Here is an 18,355-nt window from a genome sequence, read left to right as displayed (position 1 = left end):
ACTTAAGTGAGAGTAAAAATGTTTATTCTTTATCGGCAGTTTAGCAGTTCCTACTGGGAGGGAAAGCTATCGGCATTATCAGCAGTGGTGGTTCCCTGGGAGCACGGCCTTGACAAGAGCAAATGAAGAGATGTGAACAGTGGTCACTTCTTCCATTTATAGCAATTCAGTACACAGGATTTTGTTAAACCCGATCTATAATGGTTTTTATTCTTCCTACTTGAGCTTTTGGGGTCACAGCTGCTCCAAAAGTAAATCTTTAAGAGACTGAAATCTTTAAGAAAGGATGAGAAATCTTTAAGAGAAATGTTCAAGAGAAAAAAAAAAACTGTTAAGCAAAGCATAGTGAAAGGCCATGTTACACAGGGAATAAATTTCTGTAAAACACCAAGTAACATGATGATATGCAACTTACGTCACAAGGTATAGAAAAATGAAGGACAGAGGGGTATGACTAATATTTGAAAATCTTATTTCATAAAGTGGATATTTGAATGAAAACTATCTTTATTTGAAACATTATTCAAAAAATAGAGGATCAGGAGGTGATGCCAATGGCCGATTCAGTCTACTTCCAAGTCTTTTCTGGAAATCAGATTAGAACCAGCTCCTTTCTTCAAAACAAGATCTAGGAGGGAGAGACCCACAGACCCACTGGGACATTCTATTTTCTGGGGGGAAAAGAGGTGATGGGTGTAGCTGATAGTGTTGGGGGACACTAGGTGAGCATGTTAGGACAAAGGTCGGGGAGTACAAGCAGGTGGGAAAATGGGCCAGGAAGCAACGTGGGAGAGAGATATGGACCCCGTCCAGCTTGCAGCTGTGCTGAGAAGTACAGCTTATCAGCAAAAACCACATCCACAGTCACACATGGCCACAAGCCACCAAGGCCCAGCACAACATCCAGCATCATAGCCAGGAAGGGCAATAGGATTGTCAAACCACTCGTCTCACGGTGAAGCACGTGTACAGCAAGTCCTGAAACTGAGAACCCACTCTAATGCACATTCGTCTTCACTCAAAGTATTATGGGTAAGAGTAAGTTAAAACAAAACCAACCCAAAAAATCTTGACTGCAATGTGAGCCAAAAGTTTTAAGAATTCCATACTATTCCCAAATGACTTACATGTAGGAAACTTCAGACAGCATCTACTTCTTTCCTTGACTGTTGCTTCTGCATTACATGGGACTGACATTCTCTTCACCCTCCCTACACGTTGATGCATTTCCTCCTAATTATTTTAACAAAGGTCTCATCGTATGAAATTTACTTTCCTGGTGCCCAGACTAAACAACTCCAAATTCTGCCTAAGTATCCACTACTGCCAAACATCCTCAGAAATTAGCTGCGTGGAATCTGCAAAGATAGATGTGGCTAATTAAAAGTAGAGGCAGAGACTTTGTTATCCTGCTAAGTTTTAAATATTTCCTATACAGTTACTTCCCCCAATTGTTCAGATTCTCTTTGTTCTCAGGCTTCTAAGGAAATGAGCAAGTCCTCCCACTGTGGTTGCGGGTCCATCCACACCAGTCTTTGATGCACACGGCCAGTCCCCTGCCTTGTCCCAGAGGAAGAACAGAGGGGCCATCTCCAAGCCACTGAGGAGGGCTTGCACTCTGCCCCCTAGAGACCACCGCCCTGCTCCTCCACTCCCCTGGTGAAGGCAAATAAACAGAAATCCAGGCAGACACTTCTAACTGCTGCTTTTGAATCCCTCTAATGAAAATGTGTTTCCATTCAAATACATAATCATGAAAGCATGCAGGCACTGGTGTCTTCAGAGGGTTGGAGAGAGAGAGACAGAGCAAAGGCCCAGATGCAAGCTCCCTGAGGAAACTTGAGGCCTGAGTTAAAGATTCTATTTTCAGAGCCCTGTAGAAAATGTAATGGTGCAGTGTCTGACCCGTCCTACAGCTCCACCAGCTGCAGGACACACAAAAATCTGCAGCTGGGAGGATTTATCCAATCAAGGACACAGAGTGTGCAGGAGAAGCCGAGGCTTTCTCTCAAACCCACAGCTCCTTCCAGTCCCATGGAAGATGAGTCTGCCATCTACTCCCAATGAGATCAAGACAAGCACCCGGAGAGGTAACGGACATCGCTAGAGGATTCCTTGAAGCAAGCAAGGAATAATGTGAAGATACACCTGGAGAGGTGACCTACAAAGTGATACACAGTGATTAGTGATTTCACCAGTCAGACTGGAACACCACTGTTTATGATGCACAAACAGTCACTGGCTGTAACACCAGGCTCCTGGGAAGCTAAGCCTGTTCAATCTTGGCCTTAATTCTCCCAACCAGAGTAAAGAGTCACATTAAATCATCTTAAATCATCTCTCCGGCTCCCAATGACATAGCAGGGAGAGCTCAGCTTTTGAGCTGTTCCAAACCTCATGTAATTAATTTTCTTTGAAGGCCTCACTGGGAGAGTGACCTGGAGTCCCAGGAGTACCAGGACCTGCCAGCCACTAAGAGGTCTCCCTCCTCCACCTTCAGGAGAACCATGGCCCTGATATGGCTGTGATGCTCACGGTTGGTCCCTTCTCTGTCCATTAGTCTTTGCCGGCTTTCTTTGGAGCTGGTGGCACCTGAAATGGAAGAGCTGGCAGATACAGGTGCAACATCCATATGGGCTCAGGAGGGAGTCTAGGTCACGGCTCAACATCAGGTTGCATGTCTGCTTCCTCTCTGCTTCTGCTTCTAGTTCCTCTTGCCTCTTCCTCTTCCCTACCTGTGTGTGTCAGCAAAGGTCCATGAGTCTTGGATTCAAAGTCAGATTAGGACAGCAGTAAACACATACTGCAGACTTCCCAGGTGGCTCAGTGGTAAAGAATTCACTTGCCAATGCAGGAAATGTAAGAGACATGGGTTTGATCCCTGGGTCAGGAAGATTCCCTAGAGGAGGGCATGGCCATGCACTCCAGTATTCTTGCCTGGAGAATCTCATGGACAGAGGAGCCTGGCGGGCTACAGCCCAAAGGGTCACAAAGAGTCGGACACAATTGAGCAACTTGGTATGCATGCACGCACATACTGTAAATTCAGTCAACAGCATGTACAGGGATCTTCTTGGCTGATGAAGTCCCCAGGCCAGCAGGTGCATGATCACAGTTACAGGAGAATGCAAGAGCCCCTGCAGCAGACCAGCAGAAAAACAAGTCTGCAGAGTGACCAAGCCTTCCTATTTGGCTGTGGCCAAAAATAAAACTGAGGTTTCTTTGGCAACGTCTAAACACACTGACTTTCCTCCTTGTTTTAGAAGGTCAGTTTTCATTCCTCAGTCTTGGCTCCTAAACAAATAGCCAATTTGAAATAATTGCAACTGGCTCATTTCTTTTTATAAGAACTACTGAGGTTGTGAGAGCTAAACTCACATTACCAAGTATGGGGCCACTGGAGCCAAATTAAAGATGCAGACTGGACCACTCTGCAAGTGGAACACAGACACTGGGGACATGGTACTCCTGATCACCTCCATCTGCACTGACCCTCAGGGAATGTTCTTAGCTTTCCTGCCACCCCAGAAAGTCTAGACTTCCAATGCTACAGAGCAACAGGACTGCAATCAATGGGGCAGGAGGAAGGCAATGTTTTGCAGTGATTGATCTTTGCTGTCTTGGAACCTGCAAGAGGCTCAAGGGAGCTGTGATGGAATGAACAACAAAGTTAGTCACCACCTGGACCATTCATGCCATGACTAGCGAGTTGGCAAAAAATGAATTTTCCAACTTGAGACTTCAAAATCTGAATTGCCCTCTTAATTGCCTCATGTTTTCATCCAGCAAGGAAGACTCATTGGTGTAAAAAATAAAGAGCTCCATCTACAAATAAAATTTCACTTTTAGAAGCAACTAGTGAAATTCATTTTCAAGAAAGGGCATGTTATCAAGTCCTACCACCTCTGTCTCTGCTCTCAGGGACAGGCTCACCAGCTGCTGTCCTGCCAAGGTGGGAAGAGACATGCTTGGCCACTTGGCAAAATATGAAAGGGGTTCTTGCCTCCTGGCTACTGTGGAGAGTTGTTTAAAAAACTAGACTCTGTCTGCTGGGTGGACTAGCTGTGACTATGTTTCAGGATACAGATATGAACTGGAAGGTGGGAATTTCTTCCAACAAAAGTCTTCTCCTAGATCCTACCAGATCATTTAGTAGCAATTCTTCCTAATGAACTAACAAATCAGGAAAACTCATTTCTCATGGAACCCTCCTCACCAACAAATAAATATTTATATTCTCTTGGTGTCCTTCCTCAGTATGAACCATTCAGTCTCAGAAACAATCATAGGCATTACGTGTAAAGATTGGGTAAGACTGATGTAAAAAGAAATGCTAATTCTGGAAACGGAATCAACCAAGTAATCAATTGGATTCCTAAAGAGCAAGAAATAGACATGGTTAAAATTTGCAGATTGACCAGGTTAACAGTGAATTCAAAAGCCCAATTATCATTTTAATAAAATCAGGATGAACTTAATTAAACATATTACAAATAGACCATTTCTTGATACTTTCAATCGTGAGCTAGATTTTCCTCTCTTGGTGTTAAGAACCCCTCACCCTCGTATGTCACACACTGTCCCATTTTGAGCTTCTTGATTAGCTAAGATAGGCATTCTTTTTATTTCTCCATGCTAGGGCTTTCCTGGTAGCTCAACTGGTAAAGAATCCACCTGCAATATAGGAAACCCTTGTTCGATACCTGGGTCGGCAAGCTGCCCTAGAGAAGGGATACGCTACCCACTCCAAAATTCTTGCCTGGAGGATCCCCATGGACAGAGGAGCCTGGTGGGCTATAGTCCATGGGGTCACAAAGAGTCAGACACGACTGAAGGACTAAGCACACACACACACATAGATGAGAAGGCTGAGGATGAGAGGTTGTTGTGCTGAAGCCATATAAATGGCGGGAGTTAGAGCCTGAACTTTTCCTTCAGGCCTTTTGATACCCCTCCCAACACTAGCTCACACACCCCACCACAAACACACCCAGACAGTGATGCCCACCTGTTAAACTGGAAGGAATTCTCTGCCTGATCAAGCACATTAATCAGTGTAAACATCTCAACATGAAAGGATGACAGGAAATAAAACAAGAAAAATGGGAAGATTCATTAGTTCCCTATAAGCTTTGGTGAAGTTCCCTTTGGCATAATCTTCCTTGGAGTTAAAAACCTTGGCATTTCATGAAAGCATCAGCTGCAGCATCTGAGACAAGATAAATGTTTCTCATTTGTCTAAGTACCTTTTTCCTGTTTTTCTTCTTTCTCCTTTGTTTATTCTTCTTCCCACTCCTTTTCACCTACTCTTTATTTCCTCTTTTCCTTGCTGGATTTTCCAATTCTATTAAGTTTTCTTAATTTGTGGCTATGCCCTGAAGAAATGGAGTTACTAGTGAAATGTTCTTCAACGGGTCAAAAACTAAAGTTCGGATACTAAGGAGAAGATACCACTCTATCCAGGGACACATTCTCCAGGAGCCTTGAACCTGTAACCCGCCCAGAGACCTGTAACCACACATCGATTTCCTGCCCATACTCCCGACATCGCACCTGCTCTTGTACTGCTCCTGTCTTTCTCCGTTACCTGACCCTCTTCCCTGTGGACAGGACTATTCCAGCACCTCATAGAGTTCATCATGTAAAGCAGGCACAAATCATTGGCTTAATGAATGAATAAATGAACAATTTCAGGAAGATGTTCCCCAGTCCAACCCAAATGCCTACAAAGGCTGAGCACAGATTACATACAGGAGTGAGATGGGCCTGGTCTGAGAGGACGATGTGAAAAGAGAACTGTAATGCAGAGACACACACAGACTCCCTCTGATTGCTGCCATGCTAGAATATGTGCCCAGAAATTCCAGACTTTCCTAAGAAAAGCCAGATATTCAGGTTTAGAGATAAAAGCCTGTTTTAACCTATTAGGCTGAAATGCCATAAATATATTCCAGCATAGCAGGCACTCTGTGGAAACCAGGGACCCAACACAAAGACCACATTATCTCAGCTCTTAATAACCACTGCCCACCCATCTGCACGTGCTCAGGGCACATATTTCAGTAATTAAATATTTCAGGTACGGTTGGGAGGCTAGCAGTAATATCACCGTCCTGCTTCCACATACTCAGAAAGCATCTTCAGGGACAAAGAAAGACTGACATGCACAGGTTGGGCAAGGTCTAAATAATTCTCTCAGTCAGTCTAATAGCAATAGAGTCACTATTAGACAAAAGAAAAAACATTGAAACATATGGTAAGCACACAGGTATACTTGCACAAACGCCATCTATAACATCTCTTCCCAGAGCAACTAAGGCATATTTAGTGCTGCTCCTATTTTTAAATATTAGCTTTATTGAGCTATAATTCACACACCTAGTATCACCCTTTGAGAGTATATAATGCAGTGGGTTTTAGTGTGTCCATAGAGCTATGCAACCATTACTATGATCTAATTTCAGAACATTTTCATCACCCCAAAAGAAGCCTTGTACCCATTAGCAGCCGCTTCTCATCGTCCTCTCTCTAGTCCCTGGCCACCACTCCTCTACTTTCTGTCTCTATGGATTTGCATTTTCTGGAGATTGCATAGAAACGGAATCATTCAACTGTGGCCTTCTTGTATCTGACTTCTTTCTTTAGCATGATGTTTTCAAAGCACATCCATGTTGTAGCATGTATCAGTATTTCATTCCTTTTCATGGCTGAACAATATTCACTGTATGGATAGACCACATTTTGTTCATCAATTGATCTGTTAATGGTGATTTGTTGTTTCACTTTTTAGCTATTAAGAACAATGCTATGAACTTTCAAGTACAAGTTTTTGTATGAACATGTATTTTTCATTTCCCTTGGGATTGTTGCCCAAATTTTAATTATTATGGAAAGTGAGGAAAATAGATTTTATTTTATTCTCTCTCATTTTTGGAGAATCCACTATGTTCTGGGCACTAAGCTGGACATTTCCTATCTCTATCTCTAACCCTTACTGTAATTCTCAAGGTAGGTATTACTATCCTCACTTTACAGGGTGAGGAACCTGAAATTAGAGACTCTCCCCCCAAAGCTTGCTCTCTTTTCACTTCCACTTCATCGCTGATAAGTATTTTTCTTAATTTCTGAAACCCTCAGTTTTATGTTCCAGTGCAACAAAGAGACCCTTTACTCTGCTATATGAATGTCCTGACTGTAAATGACAGGAACAGATGCAACCCAAGAATGTGGCGCAGTCACCAGTATGCAAGGAGGGCCAGTTCTCAGCCAAGGAGCTAGGAGAGGCTGTCGATGTAAACTGTAGGTCCTCAGCCCTGGTGGGGAAATGCCCTAGCCAAACACAGAGCCATTAAACATCACGTCATGAGGAACTGGAGCCAGGGTGACCACAGAGAAAGTCAGAGCCCAAGGACTGGGTGGGCTCTACGAAGCACCATGGGAGATCTCAGCACCAGGATCCAGTCTCCGTGTGAAAAGGAACACTGGCTGATCTGGGCAAAACATGTAAAGGAAAGGTGGGCATTTGAGTGGAGGATCACGAGAATGCTGAAAGAAGGGGCCGTGTTCTATACCAAAAGGTTTACTCTGATTCACTCACTTCTAGAGACAACTGCAGTTAAAAACAACAGTAAATATTTCAGTCACCCAGTGAGCCTGAGTTACTTGCCAGATTATATAACTAACCACATCCTTAACCAAATAAAAAAGTATCAAGTCAGAATACATGGCTCTTCTGCCAATTAGCTCTCTCATCTTTATGAATTTACTTGAGCTCCAATTTTTCCACCTGTAAAATGGAATAAAAACACCTGCTGTTCATACCTAACAGTGGGTTATTGGGAGGAGACAACAGCAGCTGGAGTTTTCAATAACTTATTTTGAAATCTGGCCTCTCTCTAACCATCCCCAAAACACACACACACATTCTCTCTCTCTCTCTCTCTCTCTCTCTCTCTCTCTCAAATAAGAAAGTGAAAGTGGTAGTTGTTCAGTCGTGTCCAACTCTTTGCAACCTCATGGACCATAGTCTGCCAGGCTCCTCTGTCCATGGGATTCTCTAGGCAAGAATACTGGAGTGGGTGGCCATTCCCATCTCCAGGGAATCTTCCCAACCCAGGGACTGAACCTGGGCCTCTGGCACTATAGGCAGATTTCTTTACTATCTGAGGCAACAGGGAAGCCCCAAGTAAGAAATAATACAGCCTATTCAACAGGCTCTTAAGATGCATGATAAAATTCAACATTGGCATTTAAGTTAAAGAAACCAGGATTACCACAGTCTACTATTTTTTAACAATCAAAAAAGTCACTGTAAGGCGAGTGCAGAGAAAAAGAGAGTGAGCTGGGCAGTCAGGCAAGAAAAGAGAAACTTATTAGAGGGAAAAGAGAGGGTGACTGGCTCTTAAGCAGAACTAGCATTCTCCCTTTCTGACAGGGTCCTTCTTATACCCCACCAATGAAAAATTCTCTGAAGGGAGGGTTAATTTTCAGCCTGTAGTTGAGTCCTGTGGTCACGTAGCCGGAGGTCTGGAATCTGGTGGTCTCGCAGCTTTGAGAAGATAGGCGCCAGTGAGAAAACAGAATGCCATTTGGAGAATTTGGTCAGTCTCACGGATCACTGTGATTTTGTTCTTTGTTTGCCAGGTCAACATAATGAGCCATCTTATCAATGAGACCCCATGTGGGCCCTATCAGTCACATGCCCATTTAAACACAGAAAAAAGAAAAGAACAGTGTGGCAAAGACTGCTAATTGTCTCAGTATCAGCTTTTCCTCTCCTTCCCTAGTAATAGAATTTTCAGCTGAGCCCATGACCATCAGTTTGAGATGAAGATTTTAAGTACCATGACGGCAGGTCATTTGTTTGTTTTGGTCACTGCTCTATGCCTATCATTTCAGAGAGGCCTGGCACATAGTAGGTGCACAAAAAACATTTGTTGAATGGTTCATTTCCCATAAAACTTCTAATAAGGAATGTAAAAACACCTACAGTGCTCTCAGTCCAACAGACACCTATGTATCTCCTAAGTACCTCCTCTGTGCCAACATCACAGCGTGTGGTGGAAAACAGCACAGTTTAATGAAAAATATCGGTGTGCAGATGGTTTCTGATTGAACAATGGTGCGATTTTATGATGGTGCTAAAGCATTTCCCGTTCCATAGAAACCATACTTCAAATTCTGAATTTTTAGTTTTTTTAAGGACCCTCCATACTGTTCTCTATACTGGCTATACCAATTTACATTCCCACCAACAATGCAAGAGGGATCCCTTTTCTCCACACCCTCTCCAGCATTTATCGTTTGTAGGTTTTTCTGATGATGGCCACTCTGACTGGTGTGAGGTGATACCTCATTGTGGTTTTGATCTGCATTTCTCTACGACTGAGTGGTGTTGAGTATATTTTCCTGTGTTGATCTCTTCCTGGGTTAGTGATAAGCTGTAAAATACTCTCTTGTGATGCTGGGCAGGGTCAGCAGCTGCAGCTACCAATAAGCCACAGGATCAGAAAGGTAAACAACTGACACCCTGACAGCCATTCTGTACAGAGACAGCCATTCTGTTTCTCACTTTCAGTACAGCATTCAGTAAGTTACATGTGGTGGTGGTGGTTTAATTGCTAAGTCATGTCTGACTCTTTGTGACCCCATGGACTGTAGCCTGCCAGGCTTTTCTGTCCATGGAATTCTCCAGGCAAGAATACTGGAGTGGGTTGCCATTTCCTTCTCCAGGGGATCTTCATGACCCAGGAATCAAACCCGGGTCTCCTGTGTTGCAGGCAGATTCTTTACCAACTGAGCTACGAGAGAAGCATTCAAAATTTTATTATTGAGTGGGCTTCGTGTTAGAAGACTTTGCCCAACTATAGGTTCATGTAGGTGTTCTGAGCATGTTGAAGGTAAGCTAGGCTCAGCCGCAATGATAGGTTAAGTGTATTAACTGCATTTTCAATTCCAATATTTGTAATTTATGGTAAGTTTACTGGGATGTAATCCCATCATAAATCAGGGATGATGTGTACAAATAAATAACTGTAATTGAGTGTGATATCTGCAGTGGTGGATGTATGGCAAGGTCTCCAAGAGCCAGAGAGGAGAAAGCAGCTGGTAAGCTGCAGGAGGAGGCAAAGGATGAGAAGCCAGAACAGGGATTTGAAGAATGAGCAGGTATCTAGAGGGAGGTGGATGGCAGACAGAACATTCCAGACGGAGGAACACTACACATGGAGGCAGAGAGGTATGAAACAGTATGATGTGTTTTCAGAACTATTTGTAATATTTTTGGTCTAGGAGTTATAGATCAAAGGAGTGAGATGGCTGTTGAAGGTTAGGGATGACACAGCTGTCCCTCAGGAAGGGGATAAGCATAGGAAGCAGTGAAGATGTGTGTCCCACTTTCCTGCGTCCTCAGCATCTCGCTCTGCTTGAAGAGATAAACTGATGAATAATTATCTGAAATAATATATTTTGCTTGATTGTGACAGGTATTGCCTTTTCTGCTGCTGCTGCTAAGTTGCTTCAGTCGTGTCCGACTCTTAGCAACCCCATGGACTATAGCCTACCAGGCTCCTCCATCCATGGGATTTTCCAGGCAAAAGTACTGGAGTGGGGTGCCATTGTCTTCTCCGTATTGCCTTTAGCATGAGTCTATTCTTTGAATTCCTCAAAGGAAATGCTGAAAATACATACAAAGTGCTGGTTCACTTTATTCCATTTTCATGCACAGGATGGCTGCCACACATGATGGGTTTTCTGGGAAAGAGTGATTTTTAACATTCTGACCCATTTTCTTCATAAATTCATTTATACTTCTTAAACCACATGTACCAATTTTCTCACTCAAAATCTGCCTGTTGCATAATAAATAGTTAGATGTGCTTGTTGAATGACTAAGAGAATGAATAAGTGTTCACATAAATTGATGACAAAATAAAAGCCTCCTTTCTGTATCTGCATGTTTACCATGTCCATCATGCAAGCAAAAGAAGCAGCAAATAGAATAATATGAAACTCATATTAAGCATTTTGATTTTTTCAAAAGCTTTCAACCTTTTTCCTTGTAGTACTTGTTTCCCCATTGAAACAGTTAGGCTAGACACATAAACAGACAGAAAGTGTCTGATTTGCCAACTGACTTCAAGGCTGTTTTTTTCCCACAGAGTCACCTAAAATGAGAACGTGGCTCCTGCTGATGAAAAATTTCTGCCCAGTCCATCGCTATTACCCAATATCTGTTGTCTTGGTTCCAGTAATAACACACCCGGTCAGCTCAGGAGGGAGAGAGGAAATGTTTGCCTTGAATTTACCTGCTTTGCAAAGTTGTAAGTCTGGCCTCCCCACATTGCTTATTTGGGGTTTCTTTCCAGGGGGTGGCAGGGGGCAAGAGGCAGGGACTACTGTTTGGCTGGTATTGGATCCACATTCATAATCTATGTTCACTCATGCAAACTGAAGAGTACCAAGACACATTTTTGAGGCATTTCAAGTTATTTTACTCTCATTTCTGGTGTCACGGGCAAACAGGAGGCTATTCTGATGGTATTTTTTCCAATCTCTTTTATGGAAAACTACTGTCAGAGGGAAGGAACACTCTGTGCTCCTAACATTTCCAGGATCCATATGGCTTTGTAACACAAATACATGGGTCCTAAGTGAGTCCCTACTACCTTTATTACTCATTACACTTCTGCAGGGAAGGGACCTACCTCAGCTGAATGCTCACTACCACTCAGGCCCTGAACTAGAACCCAGTATTGCAACATCTCATTTAAACCTCACAACCCTCTGAAGGAGTATTCTTATCAACCCATTCTACAGATCAGGAAAATCAGGTCCAGGAAGGGACACATCATGCCCCAAGTCTCAAAAGCATAAGAGAGCCAAAGTCAGACAACAAGACTCAGATGATTGTCTGACTACACCTAAGTCTTATTTTGAAATTGTACTTGGAGTTAAGTTTAAAACAGAAGGAAATATTTTACAAAAGGTAGAGAGTATATTGTAGCTTTGTCTTCAAAGTGCTAGATACATCAATAGGCATCATATGATTAGTCAAATGGCTGCAGCCACGGGACATTTCCATCATCTTAGAGCCCCCAGGGGTCACTGCACCTCTTATCTTCAGGCCTTAGGAACAAACATATCCAACCAAGTGCTCATAATTTTGAATAATGCCTTGAAGGGCAAGTGACACTTAACAATGACTGATTTCTTTAATGCTTCTCAAAGCTTTATGTTAGCCTGGTTATCGTCTCTCTAATGGAGAGGCTTAAGGATCTTTGCCTTTCTTGCGAATGGAGACATTGGATTTAAGGAGACACAAACTTTTTTTTTTAACTTTAATTGGTTATGGTTTATTATTCCTTTAATATAGCATTGGATTTGATTTGTCAGTATTTTATATAGCTACATAATCCCTTACCTAAAACCCTTTGGCTGAAATGTGTTTGCAATTCATATTTTATTATACTTGAGGAAGGTCATCTGATGCATATACTGTGAATGTTATGTAATAACTCCAGTGGAGTCTGGGAAAGTACCCTGTAATCAAACACATTAATATTTAGCAGCCAAACATAAGAACACAAAACTAAGTCAGATAAATAAATGCTAGAAATAGTCTCAGGTCAAGAATGGCTGCAAAGAAACTGAGGTCAGATTTTCTGTCTTGGGATGGATTCTCCAGCTGTGGGCCTCCAGACAAGGGGTGAGGATGATGGATTAGGAAGTGTTCCCAGGAAAAACACTTCCCAGGACAAGCGGGAGCAAAGAGAAGGATGCCGATGTCTTATAGAGGGTGACCCTGGCTCCATGTCTAGGGGGGTTCTGGGAACCAGGACTCTTGAGCTGTCCCCATGGGACAAGGGAACTGCATCCCATAGTCATCAGTGTGCCCAGAATGGATGACAGTCAGAACAAATGGAGGGGAGTTTGGATAGCACTGGCCAGCACCACCAAATGAATTAAAAAAAAGAAAAAAAAGAAAAAAAACGGGTTTCAGAGCTTTTCTATTTTTAGAATTCTAGATTAGAAATTGTGGATTAGTATTCAGTTTTGGTCTCAGTATCCCCAAGTGATGCTGTTTTGTTGTTTCCAGTCTTGGTAGCTGAGTCATTTCAGTTGCTTAAAATGCACAGGGAAACCTTCTCTGGTTTTCTGGGCCATGGAGTAGCTTATAAAGCACCAGAACTGTTGGTTCTATGAAGGCTATTCAGAACGAGCCTAGAAGCCAACCATCACACCATAGGTAAATTCTGACAAATAGTGAAGTTTTAAAATAAGGGTTATTGAGTTAGTCAGATTAGTTCTTGACTTTATATTTCCTGAAAAATAATGCCTTTCACTGCGATTTGGTTTCCTGGTGTCATTTCACAGAGCAGTCTCTCATGTTTTTTGTTACACAACATCAATGCAGTTACTTTTCTCTTCTCCTTTACACTGAGTTAAGTTAAAGCAGAGATTTTGTCTAATTCCTCGTGGGATACAAGCTTTTTAAAAGCCTGCTCCAAATTTCATCTGGTGACTTTGGAAAGCAGAATAAAGATCCCAGATCTTAGGCTTCCAAGGTCCTCCCTGACTTTCCCACATGGGTCAGATACCTGGGTTGTGAGTTCTTTTGGTACCATACCCCTCTTCTTTCTAGTGCTTATCAGAGTTGCAATTTTATATGTATTTCTGTGGTATTGATTTATTTCTCATGTCTGGTCTATACAATTGTGTCTGTCTTTGCCCATCCTTATATCGTCAAGCCAGGGACAGCATGTGGCACTGAGTAAAGTGATGCTCACTGAATAACTGAATGCAAGGTTGCTGTCCTCACCCTCAGTTTTAATCACTAAACATGTAAAATGTGGACACTTTACCTGGAAAAATGAATCACACAATCAGACAAGACTGGGGAAATGTCTTTTGGAGCACTTCCAGTCTGCTTTCATTATACTTATCTGAAAAATCTGACTCTCAAGAGAGGCCTGGAAACAGGTTGGAGTCAGATGCTATTTGGTACTAGGCTGTGAAAGGCTCTGAAGGAGCCCAATAGCCTGTCCAGGAGGAAGTGCAGGAATGTCATCCATTGCTCTGAAGGCAGTCCCTGGAGACATTTAACCAGGGCAGAGTTCAAGCAAATGGAATTGTGGTCATGGTAAATATGGCAACAGGTGAGTCATTCTTCCCGGCTTTCATTAGGGTGTGTCCCTTAAACCGAATTAGAAAACCAGCACAGGACTTGGCACCCACTGTCATAAACAGAGTTCAGATCCAGTCAACTCAGGGAGAATATGCAACAGGGAGAATATGCACAGTATACGCAACTTCCCTTTCGACCTAAAAGAGGGTGCAATGGCTTCCCCAAGGCCAAGGAGCCCAGTAGTAGCTCTCAATGCCCTTCGTTAACCAGCCTCAGGTCAGGCCTGGTCTAAGGCAAGCTTCAGTCTTCAGTTGCTGCGATGTTCTCTTCAAGGCATCACGGGAAGGAAGCCAACAAGGTCCAATGTTCAAGTTCACTTCCCCAGAATCTTCTGACCAATTTTTCAGTTCAATTTTTCTGTAAATCACTTCACTGTCACTGGTGAAACTTTCATCCCTACATAGTTGATAGAGAAAGACTTAGGCATCACTAGAGCCAGATTTGAACTCACTGACCCTAGTTTCTTCAGCGGAGGATCAGAGCATAGCCTGAGAAGAACCACATGTTTTTCTGGACTACTATTTGTACAAAGACATAACAGCAGCCTTTAGATGCAAGGCAGCATTCAAGATGAGGATGTGGTAAAACAAAGCACATGTATTTTTTCGTTTAATTCTCACAATATTCTAGGAAACATATTCTCCCCACTTTATGGATGAGAAAAGTCACAAAGCTAGTAAATGATGAACCCAGGATTCAAGTCTAATTAACCTGGAAGTTAAAGGTGAATTTTCAAAAGTAATGGATGAAGAGATTTCCTTGTGGTAACATCTCAGGGGTAGGAATAACAAAATACCTGGCATAAAATCAAGAATTTTATATTTGTTCAGGTTTTAAAAAATAGAAAATAAAGTCAAGTATATCTGACTCTACTATCCACAGATGGATCCCACCCTATCCAGTAGGCTGTGTATTGACTGAATCGGCTTCTGGAATCCTCCAGCTATTTAATTCTGACTAAATTATGTAATATCTATATGCCATTGTTTCATTTGTATTGTTCTAAAAACTAAGGAACACCATGCAGAAAGAGTAAACCTAATGGAAAGAAGCAAAATGGAGAGAAATAATAGTACTGATATATACCGTCAACAGTCATATTTTTGAATATATAAAATTTCCAAACTTACATAGCAAGATATTGTAATTATAAGTAGCTCATCAATAAAAGAAATATAAACTGTAATCCAGTAAAAGGCATTTGGTTCTGATTCGATGGAGAAAAAAAAAAAAAAAACCTTCCAAATATCCAAGGAATCTTAAAGAAATCTAATTTATTTGCAAAAATGATTTTTGGACCTCAACTCTACAATGAACAATTCCAAATATATATAGTTATGTCTGAAGAGAGATGAAAAATAATCTTAAAGCCTTAACAAAATAGAACACAATGAACTCAGAAAAAGAAGTATTGACTTGTCCTAGTGAGGAAGTGGAAGGGGCGGAGAGAAGGACAGGAGAAACCCCCATATTCCTCTTCAGAATGTGAGCACCCTGAGCCTAGGGGAGGAGAGCCGCGTCGGGTCAGCAAGTGTATCACTGCCGTGCTGCCAGCTGGTGTGTAGGGTTTTTTGTTTGTTTGTTTTATTCTTTTGTTTATTTATTAATTTATTTTGGTTTGATTATTTATGGGCTTCCTTGGTGGTTCAGATGGTAAAGAATCTGCCTGCAACTCAGGAGACATGCGTTTGATCCCTGAATTGGGAAGATCCCCTGGAGAAGAGAATGGCAACCCACTCCAGTATTCTTGCCTGGAGAATCCCACAGACAGAGGAGCCTGGCAGACTATGGTCCATGAGGTTGCAAAGAGTTGGACATGACTGAGTGACTTCACTTTCTTTTATTTATTTATTTGGCTTGACTTTTTTGGTTTGTTTTTCTAAAGAAATGCTTTGGATTTACCTCACAGTTGTGTTGCTGTTAATACTTCAGTTTACTTATTTGTTGTTGTTGTTCAGTCACTAAGTCATGCCCGACTCTTTGTGACCCCATGGACTGTAGTTCAGCTGGCTCCTCTATCCATGGGGATTCTCCAGGTAAGAATACTGGAGTAAATTGCCATTCCCTTCTCCCGGAGATTTTCCCAACCCAAGGATCGAACCCCGGTCTCCTGTGTTCCAGGAAGATTCTTTACCATCTGAGCAACCAGGAAAGCCCATAAATAGCCAAACCAAAATAAATAAATAAACAAAATAAAAGCATTAAAAAAACAAACAAACAAACCACACACCAGCCTCCTGCGAAATCTGTATGCAGGTCAAGAAGCAACAGTTAGAACTGGACATGGAACAACGGATTGGTTCCAAGTCGGGAAAGGAGTACGTCAAGGCTGTATATTGTCACTCTGCTTATTTAACTTATATGCAGAGTACATCATGAGAAACGCTGGGCTGGATGAAGCACAAGCTGGAATCAAGATTTCAGGGAGAAATATCAACAACCTCAGATATGCAGATGACACCACCCTTATGGCAGAAATCAAAGAAGAACTAAAGTGCCTCTTGATGAAGGTAAAAAAGGAGACTGAAAAAGCTGGCTTAAAACTCAACATTCAAAAAACTAAGATCATTGTATCCGGTCCCATCACTTCATGGCAAATAGATGGGGAAACAATGGAAATAGTGACAGACTTTATTTTCTTGGGCTCCAGAATCATTGCAAATGGTGACTGCAGCCACGAAATTAAAGGATGCTTGCTCCTTGGAAGAAAAGCTATGACAAACCAAGACAGCATATTTAAAAAGCAGAGACATTAACTCTGCTGACAAAGGTCAGTATAGTCAAAGCTATGGTTTTTCCAGTAGTCATGCATGGATGTGAGTTGGACCATAAAGATGGCTGGATGCCAAAGAATTAATGCTTTTGAACTGTGATGTTGGAGAAGACTCTTGAGAGTCCCTTTGGACTGTGAGGAGATCAAACCAGTCAATTCTAAAGGAAATCAATTCTGAATACTCATTGGAAGGACTGATGCTGAAGCTGAAATTCCAATACTTTGGCCACCTGATTCGAAGAGCTGACTCATTAGAAAAGACCCTGATGCTGGGAAAGGTTGAGGGTGGGACGAGAAGGGGACGATAGAGGATGCGATGATTGGATGGCATCACTATCTCAATGGATGTGAGTTTGAACAAGCTCCAGGAGATGTGAAGGACAGGGAAGTCTGGCATGCTGCAGTCCATGCGGTGGCCAAGAGTTGGACACGACTGAGCAACTGAACAACAACAACAAATTACCTGAACACATTTAAGTGCATTGTTTTCAATTATACTCTTAACTGTACTTTTATGGGGCTTTCTAATTTGCCATCTTTCCTTACTATCCTTATGATTCTTGCATTTTTTCTTTAAAAAGTATAACCCTTTTATTAATTTTTATTCTTATTTCTTGTCCTTAATCTTCAATCCCAACTACAATACATGTATATGTGTTTTGCCTGTTTAGCTATCTGCTATCTAATGAAACTAATGTTAGGTTTCTTTTATTAATATTTTAAATTTTAGAGTATTCTTTTCAGCCCTGTCCTAACAAGTTGGACATTCCAGTTCCTGATACAGTGCTGGCCCATGAAAGACATATGTGATCCCTTTGGGCAAAGGAAAGAAAACCTATCTGAGGAACAGAATGCAGAAAATTTACGATGGTAATGTTTAGAAGCCACTAGAAGCTAAGTCCATCTAATGATAAAGTGACTTAAAGGTATAGAGAGTGACTGGGTTTCAATGTTCAGTCAAGAAATCCCCAAAATCAGGACCGATGAGGCAAGTGGAGAGAAAACTATGAAGATGCAATAGGGAGACTGAGCTCAAACCACAGACTCTGGAGCTCTGAGAAAGGAAGGATATTTTCTGCCAAGTTCTCTCTCCTTAGACAGAAATAAATGTTTTGACTTTCCTGCGGGCTCACTGAATCCTTCACCTTGTGAACCAAGACTGGCCTGCCTGGAGGCCAGGACCTCTCAGCTGATGTGCTGCTTATCTGCCCTAAAACCTCAGGGAACCAGTGTTCTTTAAACACAGACAAGGATGTTACTTGGAGAAGACGGCAGCTCTCTCTAAAGTGAGAATACCTGCAGAGAGAAGCTGGAGGACGGGTTAGGACACACAGCATGTATCCGAGATCCTGAAGAAAGCAAATACATGCAGGTTCAAAGACATGACCCAGCTGAAA

The 18,355-nt window shown here is 42.1% G+C and overlaps 1 protein-coding gene across 4 annotated transcripts in view; it reads right to left on the bottom strand.

Moving 5' to 3' along the window:
• COLGALT2 (collagen beta(1-O)galactosyltransferase 2) overlaps positions 1–18,355 on the bottom strand; it is a 113,994-nt gene that overhangs the window by 47,026 nt on the left and 48,613 nt on the right. The window contains exon 1 of one of the 4 annotated variants that reach the window (XM_081492418.1): positions 1,128–1,394. The exons of the other annotated variants lie outside the window; for them this stretch is intronic. Coding sequence (XP_081348544.1) covers positions 1,128–1,150 — 23 coding nt within the window. The 5' untranslated portion in view covers positions 1,151–1,394. Of the gene's footprint in view, positions 1–1,127; positions 1,395–18,355 lie in introns of those variants that run through there. 4 annotated transcript variants of the gene reach the window in all.

This window comes from Giraffa tippelskirchi, chromosome 5 (genome assembly GCF_054371585.1).
Source record: "Giraffa tippelskirchi isolate mGirTip1 chromosome 5, T2T-mGirTip1v1.2.pri, whole genome shotgun sequence".
NCBI classification, from domain to species: domain Eukaryota; kingdom Metazoa; phylum Chordata; class Mammalia; order Artiodactyla; family Giraffidae; genus Giraffa; species Giraffa tippelskirchi.
The sequence above is the reverse complement of the archived record's forward strand: the minus strand, read 5'-3'. Positions and strand labels throughout refer to the sequence as shown.